Here is a 9,623-nt window from a genome sequence, read left to right on the forward strand (position 1 = left end):
CTCATATAGAGACAAACAGCCATTCACTCTGTCATTCTCTCATCGTTTAGAAACAGTCATCCATTCACACCATTGTTTGCATGCCGTGTAAAGAGATACAATCGTTCACACTCCTGCCGCATATAAAACCGTTCACTCTCTCATTCAAAATGTCTGATATGCGATTACCCAGCGCCCTGTGATATGAACAGATTCGATGCAACGTTAACAATCCCACCGTGTTCCTGGGAGTCGCCATTTACAATCTTCCATTTTCAAATGAGATAATTCAAGAAGGCAGATGACGAGTTCAACCAAACATCTGCCCCTGCGTGCAAATAAGCCATCTGTTTGGCTTCGACCTGTCACCTGACTCCAACTCCCCACAGGTGCCCCCCCAAAAATAGTCACGGGATGGACGTCTGACGGATGCGGCGGCCGTCCTACAGTGAAGTCACCGATCCGCGACGATTTGTTTCTTTCCCCCCTCTCCGTCTATAAATACAACCCGGAGCAGATGAGTCAGAGTCCACTGCTCCCGCCGGATAACCCACCTCTTTCTTCGTCTCCCCGAAAAACAAAGACGCGCTCATTCGATCAGCGCTTCGCCGTATGAGAGGCCACAGACGTGCTGGCATGATTAAATTTTGGGCTCTTGTTTCCCGAACGGCTCCTTGTACCCGGGAGTCGCCATTCGGGTTCATTTGTGCATCCCGGGATGAGACGAGCATTGCTAATGGACGGAGCGGCCAGTGGAACACACGGGCCTCCATAACTGGCTAATATCACATTTGTTTTTGATGCACTGATCTGTGTGTTTGTGTGTGTGTGTGTGTGATGAGGCTATGGGAAATTGATCCACATGAAAGGAAACAGGTGTCACGTCCGCTGCTGGTGGTAACAAGCGAGATGGACTAACTATTGATTTATTAGCTGCATGGTTAATGTTGAAAACACACCAAACCAAGGCTTGGTGGTGCAGTGGTGTGGAAGATAGTGTGTTTATTGGAGAGTCATATGGTGGTCATATGGTGTGCAAATGAGAGGTTCAATTGTTATACGTCCCAAAATGACACATGAATGGGAGGGCGAATGGTTGCATGTCGTCAGGTCATTACCGTGGCAACCGTGTAACTGAACGAAGGGATGAATGACTGCCTGTCTCTAGATGATGTGGAAATGAGAGGGTGAACGGTTGCCTGTCTCCACATGACATGCAACTGAATGAAAGAATGGTTGTATGTCTTTATATAATAAGTGAATCAGAGATTGGTTGATCGGTGGCCGGTCCATGCGTGAACCACGCTTGTCAGCCAATGACAACAGGATAGGCTTCAGCACCCCCATCACCCTGACTGCATATAAGCGGTGTAGATAATGAATGAATGACTGAGTGAGTGGATGAATAAATGAATGAATAAATGAATAAACCGAGGCTTTAAAATGATCATGTGAGATGTATTTATCCAACATGACTTCAGATGCGCTTATCACTTTTCACACATTTCAAACACTAGCCAATTGGAGAAACCTCCTTGGCACCGCAAACACAATCAATATAATTTCTTCATCATTCATTCATTCATTCATTTACCTCTTATCATGCATGCAGGGTTGCAGAGGGTTGGAGCCAATCCCCTACTGATGTCCTGCAAGAGGTGAGATTTAACCCAGACCCTTAGCAAAGGGCGACGCACCGACACGTTAAACCATTCACTCTGTCACTCGGTCATCTGCAGTCTTCATGTAACCTCATGCAATGTTTACTCTTTGTGGCAGGAGGACATGAGAACCCGGGGGAGCCCAACCAGACACGGAAAGGACGTGATTTCACTCCGAAAAGGTTTCTGAAAAACTCCTTTCTGTGCGCGCACACACAAACACACACACACACATACAATTGAATTAAAAAGAGGCAGCGCACAGGCAGAGACGGAGGCAGGAAGAGCAAATACGAGGAGCAAAGAAGAAACAGGCTCGGCTAAACAGATCATCTGACAGAGATACTGAAACTTGCAAGGGAGCCAAAACGCAGACTTAAATATATACACAAAACTAGATAAGCCGTCACCGTGGCAATGGCGTATCTGACCCGATGTCACCGAGGGGGGCGCAGACACACGGCTAAGAATTGGAGCGCGGCGCCGATTCACCGACAGAGGGACGCTGAACAAATTCGACACAGGCATAAAAAACAGATGCGGCCGAACCTCCACCTGGAACCCTGCGGACGTAAACGCCGTTGGTGATTTCAGTGGCCCCAGACTGAATTATCTCTGTAAATTGCTCGCTCATGAGGCCCAATATTTCAAACTAATAAAGCGCTAATCACCTGTCGATGGGCTATTGCCATGTTAGTATGTGCGTTGCGGCGCTCCCGTCCCATTTTCAGCCCATGCACAAGTGGTATCTTTAGCATGTTTGCACGCCAAAGCTGCTCAGAGACAACTAGCCTTTGGAAGCCTATGCGCCTTGTTTCTGCTTCCGACGAGGACAAGAAAAAGCGCTTTTATGTCTCACAAAACGGCGTTAATTAATGACAGCGACAGGGCGCAGCTTCCATGAAGATAATGGTCGGTCGTGGTTGTCATGGGAACAGGCCCCAAAGGCGAGCAACCCTTTCGTTGCATAATTGAACCATTGGTGTTTGCTAGGCAGGTGCTTTCAAATTGAAGATATGCTTTGTTTGCTATCAGAGGGGCCGAGTTGCAAGAGTGCCGGCCCGCCCCGGAGGAAATAATGGCAAATTCTTACTTTCTTGCACCTCGACTGTGAACCATGACTGCACTCATTAGCAGCGATCCGGACGAAACTGGCGGAGGGGGCGGGGGGGTGACATAATGAAGCCGTGCACGGCGCTAACAAGTATTCCTTGACCCGGGTGAAACATGTTCTGCCTGGCTTGATATGTCCACCAACCCCCGCCATCATTATATAAGGGACGGCTTATATCAACTGACGTCTCTCCGTTTGACTGGGCGTTTCTTTTTTTTTTTTTTTCCCAGCAAAAGGATAACACATCATGTGTTCCAGTCAGAAGGTTCGGGGGTTGATTCCTGCATTTCCAATTCTCCTTGTGGAAAGACATTGAAACCCTGAGTTGCTCCCAACAGCACTGTTTGCGCCTTACGTGGGAGCTCATGTGCTATATAAGTGGAGATATATTTTTAGGTGTTTTCAATTTATTCTCTCCTGGTTGCAGGGGTTGTAGAGCCTATCCCTGCTGAGACTGGATGAGTGGCAGGGTTTTCCCTGGACTGTTCACCCGTCAATCACTGGGCAGAAGATACAACTATTCACTTGCACTTTCACACATATACAGACATGCAATCATTCACCCTCTCATATAATTTTATATCGCGACATAAGATAAAATAAGATAAGTTTGGAACTGAACATTCCTGGTTTGATTTCCGGCTCCTCCTTGTGTGTCAAAGTGTTGTTGAGCAAGATCACTGAATCCCTGAACTGCTCCCCTGGCGCTGACAGACGGCAGCTCATGTTTCATCCATGATGTGTTAATTGCAGAGAACGAATTTCCCAACGAATGATTAATAAAGGATAAATTATTATTAATTCTTATTATCATAAGATAAGACAAGATAAGATAAGATAAGATAAGATGAGATAAGATAAGATAAGATAAGATAAGATAAGATAAGATAAGATAAGCAGCATTACAGGGTAGAAATAGTAAAATTAGAGATAGAATATGCAAATAGATGATTTTAATACAAAAGAACAAGACTGTAATATGCAATAAAAAATGAAATATATAGAATATGAAAAGAAGAAAGAAAAATGCCTTGTACAGAGAATGCTTCCATCTGCTCGTTCAATTGCACGTCTGAGCAATTTGGGGGCTCCACTGAACCTCCGGCATGTTCTTGGGCCGTGTGAGGAAACCAAAGAAGCAGGAAGACATGGGAGGAACATGGAGAACATGGATTCCAACCAGAGACCTTCTTGCTGGTGGGCGGAAGCGCGAACCACAGCGCCACCCAAGTGTAAACCTCATGTCGCAGAACTACAGATTCAAACCTCTGGGTGAGTCTAATTCCAAGTGTGTTGTAGATATTACAAGTGTGTGTGTATGTGCGCGTGCATGAGCACTGGATACATGTGTGCACGTATAAAACATAAGACAGCTGCACACGTTGCATGACTTGCATGCAAAAAAAAATCTCTGAAAAGCCAGAAACTGGCACTTTGAGGCAAACAGGTTAATTGGTTCTAATCCCCGGCAGTAGAGACGCCTCTTGCCGAGACGCATCCCAGGAATAGAACCGACGCAGGAAGGAAATAATTCGAGCGCCTATCGGACATAATCCGAGCCGTCCGTGGATTTGGAGTTTTCAGCGTCACAGCTTGTTCTTACAACCGTCCCCTCCGGATCGTTCTTTTTCAAATGAGTTTGCTTCCACGGTAATACTTCTTAGGTTAAAAAAAAAGGTTCACTCGTGAGTTTCAGGGGTGCAACAAGGCCAGTATCCTCCGGTCAAGTGTGTGTGCGTGTGTGTGTGTGTCGCCAATTGAAGGAGAATTGGAAATCTCATTTATTTCCAAGGAGGTTAAGAGTCTCCACCAACGGACGCAGCCGTGGATGATGCAGAGATGATTACCGGGTGCCATTGGTTAGGCAAACGCGACTTAATAACAATCGCCGGTGGCTCCCCTGTTGAAGATGAAGATGAAGATGAAGATGAAGATCAGAAGTTCATACCCGGTGTAAGAGCCATGAAAGATGGCGGAGGCCCATCAGCTCAGCGTTGTTATTCCACGGGATTATCTCCCGGGCGTCTGCGCTCAATGAGGCCGAGGTTAGCAAGATGGAGGGGCGTTAACCGTGTTTGGATCTGTGGAATAGCACCTTCTGGAATTGACAGTGGTGTATCTGACCTCCATCTCTGTTCAAAGAGACGTAAAAAAAAAGGATTAATCAGCGATAGGTTGGCACGAAATGACTTCTTCTCTCTGTTTTTTTCCGGCGTGCTCCTCGACGGAGGATCTGCGGGGTGCAGACATGATTCACTCCTGTAATTGCTTTGATTTGATGATGTTCTTGTCTTGGAGCTCCGCGACCCAGAAAAGCCTCCTGATCGTCCTCTCGCCACTTCCTGTGTGAAAGTCGACGTGATTCAGACGACCGGCGTCGTATGGAACATCTTTAACTTCTACGCCGATCTTATTTTTTGCTTTCCGGCTGCTCCCCTTCAGGCGCCGCAGCCAATCACCTGCCTCCATTTAACCCTCTCCTCCTACGCCAACAAACTCTGGTCTTCTTCTAGACCTCCTGCCTGGCTGTTACAACCTCAGCATGCTATCGTGTGCTTTCCCGCTATCCCAGCTGTCATTGCACCCCAAAGTGATAATGAATAAATGAATGAATGAACGAATGAATGAATGAATGAATGAATGAATGAATGTCCTCTAACCTGGGTTAATTTTGCAGGTTCCTAATTAGCATTAGCATCTAACTGTTAGGGCTAATGTTTTCCCATACAATTCTCACATCCGTTCTATCCCTATTGTGCTCCCCATATTTCTAACCGGTCGAGACAGAAGGCCGCCAACATTGAGCAAGAGTTTCTTCGCCGCCGTCGCCAAGTGCTCACTCACGAGGAGACAAGTGTTGGGGATATCTGGTTTTCTGTGAATCATCTTAAAATCTGGAAACTGTCATCAGACAACAGTGTTGCAATTTGGCAGCATATAAAGGAAATCTTGAATATGAGACTCAGGACAGACGTCGCCCAGGCGGAGTCCAATGATGCCACGTCCAGGATTTCAAAAATATTTATCTGAATGGGGGTGGGGGTGTTACACTGTCAATACAAGACTGTCATAAAGTCAGTGTTGCGATTGTTCCCCCAGGAAATGTCACTTGTGTCGCTGTGGCCAAGCTGTCATTCCAGGGAGCCTGCAGGGATGGTGATATGTGTGTATGTGTGTGTGTGTGTGTGTGGGAGGCAGGGCTTGGTGACACAGCAGAGAGAACACGCAAGGAAAAACAACGCCTCAGTGAAAGTGAAAAACCAGAGGCGGCCTGCCGTTTTTTTTTATTTCTTGAGGAGGAACTCTTCCCTGAAAGAGAAATTACCGGATATTCCCTCTGAAAACACAAGAATCCAGTCCAATAAGTCTTCTTCCAGTCTTTTTTTGTTTTTGTATCTTGGTGTTCCGGTGCCACCCATTCATTTATTCCCAGCTGTATTCTAAGAATCCCATCAAAAAGAAATCAGTCGTTTTCGCAGCAGCTCCACCGGTCATGTTCCGCTACAACAGCGCCCTCTAGCGGCGAAGCGTCGAAATGACAAGGACAGGACAGTACTCTTGAAGCTGGAGATTTCATTCCTCTTTTTAATTTCCCCCCTCTCCTCCAGATTAAATTAATCTCGATTTAAATTAAAAGTGTCCCGGGATGAAAAAAAAGTTATGTACAGTGCGTCCTACTTCCATCAAGTAAATCTACGCTCCGAGGAGAAGAAGAAGTTTATACATTTTCCTTCAAGTGGGTCCCAGGTACGATCCCCCCCCCCTCCCACTCGTGTTTCCCCCCGCAGGGTGAGTCAATCCCCCCCCCCCTCTCCACACCAACCCCCGTGGGAGTTGCAGAATGTGAGCGGTTTCATTCTGAGAACAGCAGAAATAACAATAATAACAATGAAAACATCTGGAGAGCTCCCGTTACTCTCACCGGAAGTAGTCCACGCGTGTGTGGGTGTGTGTGTGTGTGTGTTATGACTAAAAGTTTAAAAAAAAAAAAAAAAAGAGTCATTTCCATTTGCACCCGAGCAGCAACACCTCCACCCACGGCGGGTATCGATTTGAAATCGGAAAAGCTGCAGGAAGTGATCAATCCCCCACACCCACCCACCCACGGAGGGGGGGACGGGGGTCAGCCGGACTCCTCCCCGCTGTTCTCGGCTCCCCCCCCGGGCTTCGCGGCCTCCTCCGGCCCCTCCGCGGTGCCGCTGTCCGACTCCTCCTCGATGGCGAAGCGCGCGTCCGCGGAGGAGCACAGGGAGCTGACGCTGCTCTGCTCCGCGCACAACGCGCACGCCAGCGGCAACGGGAGCGCGCCTTCGTGATGATGGTGCGGGTACGGGTGCGGGTGGTGGTGGCGGGGATGCCCGGCGTGGTTGCCGTGGTTACCGCAGTGCACGGAGACGTTGGCGCCCGGGAACGCTGCGCCGTGCCTCTTCGGGAGCGCGCCCCACTCCCGCTGCTCCTCCTCGTGCACGAGTCGCGTAAAAACGTTGCTCCTCCTCTTCTCGCGACGTTTGGAGTGGAAGTAGCCCAGCATGATCCCGCAGAGGAAGACGCCGTAGAAGGTCATGACGACGAGGATGTACAAATACGCGTTCCCGCCGCCGTGCGTGGGGTTCGCGGTGCGCTGGAGGACGCGTCTGGAGGACTCCGTGGAGTTCTGCGGGTTCTCCATCTGACGTTTCGCCGCAGCAGGGACAAGGGCCCGGGATGAGAGAGAGGGAGAGAGACCTAGAGAGACCCAACAAGAAGATCTGTAAAGACGGCCTTGGGGAAAAAAAGTTTTAAAAGTGTTAAAACGGTGTATTAACGCATAGAATCACGCAGTTTCCCGCAGTTGCACTGGCAATAAATCCATCTCCGTTGAGAATAAAAGTTGCGCTGTGTAGGAGAAAGTATCTAAACACCGTCGATAATAATAATAATAATAATAATAGTAATAATAATAATAATATGCTGGCCTGTTCAGAGTGCACGTGCAAACCAATCAATAGCAATCGATAAGTGAGAGGTAATGTTGTGACGAGGGATGAACTCACCGACCCGCAGAGTCGAGAACCATGGGACGTCTCTTGCAGCTCTTCTGGAATTTCTGGTAGTGAAAAAGAGCCAAGAGTGTATTTATACTGAAATTAAGAGTCACGTGGTTGTAAGACGATACTCTCCGGTAGGAAGACCTCCAGATGGAGTTGTACTACCAATGGGAGCTGACAGGTTCATCACTTTTTTTAGGAAAACTACCATGAAAACTTGATGATCTTTGGAGATCAATATGTTGTCAAAATGTATGTATGTATGTATCTCTCTTTCAGCCGTAGACTGATACCACCGAGGAGCTCCACTGAACGCCACAGGAGGTCTTTCCTCCCCGAGGCGATCAGACTTTTTAATTCCTCTCCATTCAGCCGCCGGCAACCATAACAACCTATCTTTAACTTAAAAACAAACAAAAATGTGCAATATCTCATTTCTGTGCAATATTCAGAAACTGTGCATTATTTCATCTCATAACAGCTACACTGTGCAATATTTCATCTCATCTCATAACTGCTACATTATAATGTTAAGACACTTATAGGTTTATCACTGCTAACTAAGACACTTTATAGTTTCACTGAAACACTTTATAGTTTATAGTTTATTTTTATTTCTAATTCTGCCTTTCTTTTATTATTTATTACTGTTTTATATTCTGTAACTCTGGCACTGCAATTTCCTTCGGGATTAATAAAGTTGTTCTTATTCTTATTCTTATTCTTATTCTATATATGTTTGTATGTATGTATGTATGTATTCAAGCATGGATGGATGGATGCTTGCATGTATGTATTTTGAATGTATGTATGTATTTATGTATGTTTGAATATATGTAGGTATTCATGCATCTCTTAATGCATTTTTGTATTGATGGATTGATGCTTGTATGTATGTACAAATGAATGTATATATACATATGTCTTCATGCAGTTATGTATGTATGGATGATAATTGTATGCATTCAGGTATATATGTATGTATGTATGTATGTATGATGGATAGATAGATGTATGTATGTACTCATTTATCTATGTATGCGTGGATGGATGGAAGTTTGTTTGTATGTATGTAGGTCTATAAGTATTCATGCATGGATGGGTGGATGCTTGTATGTATGTATGTATGTAGGAATGCATGTATGTACTTGTATGTATATATGTATGTATAAATATTTTTTGCTTGCTTCTATTGATGAATATATGTATGTTTGTAAAAATATACATTTATTTTTGTACGTATTTATGTATGCATGTATGAATTTATTCATTCATGAATGCAAACACTGTATGGCATGCATTCATACATGCATTCATTTATGTATGTTGGAATGCTTACAGGTATTTATGAAGGTCTTCATGCATTTTGTATGGATGGATTGATGTACGTATGTTTACATGTATGTGTTCATGCATTTGCGTATGGATGAATGCTTGTATATATGTGTGTATGTATGTATACATGGATGGATGGCGAATGGATGTATGTGCGTATGATACATGTATGAATTGATGGATAGATGTATGTATGTATACATTTATCTATGTATGCTTGTATGTATGTATGTATTAATGTTTGCATATATGTATGTATGTATGTATGTTTGTATGTATGTATGTATGTATGTATGTATGTATGTATGTATGTTTGTATGTATGTATGTATGTATGTATCCAAGCATGGATGAATGTATGCTTGCATGTATGAATTTTGTATGTATGTACGTAGTATGCATCCATGCATACATGTATCTATGTATGTATGTATGTATGTATGAATGAATATATGTATATATATATATATGTATATATATATACATGTCTTCATGCATTTAAGTATGT

At 44.9% G+C, this 9,623-nt stretch overlaps 1 protein-coding gene across 2 annotated transcripts; it reads right to left on the reverse strand.

The window, feature by feature from the left end:
* Positions 1-5,796: 5,796 nt before the first annotated feature.
* Positions 5,797-7,826, reverse strand: kcne4 (potassium voltage-gated channel, Isk-related family, member 4). 2 transcript variants are annotated; one of them, XM_086178724.1, is made up of 2 exons: positions 7,788-7,826; positions 5,797-7,479 (listed from the first exon to the last, which is right to left on the reverse strand). In XM_086178724.1, exon 2 carries the CDS (start codon positions 7,421-7,423, stop codon positions 6,878-6,880), a length of 546 nt encoding a protein of 181 aa, XP_086034850.1. In that variant the 5' UTR covers positions 7,424-7,479; positions 7,788-7,826; the 3' UTR covers positions 5,797-6,877. The 2 variants fall into 2 exon arrangements, with proteins under 2 accessions (XP_086034850.1, XP_086034841.1); XM_086178715.1 differs by having other exon boundaries at positions 7,792-7,816.
* Between the last annotated feature and the right edge of the window lie 1,797 nt (positions 7,827-9,623).

The sequence above is a fragment of the Fistularia commersonii genome, chromosome 3, assembly GCF_037954325.1.
Source record: "Fistularia commersonii isolate RoL2024-O1a breed Wild chromosome 3, RoL_Fcom_v1.0, whole genome shotgun sequence".
NCBI classification, from domain to species: Eukaryota; Metazoa; Chordata; class Actinopteri; order Syngnathiformes; family Fistulariidae; genus Fistularia; species Fistularia commersonii.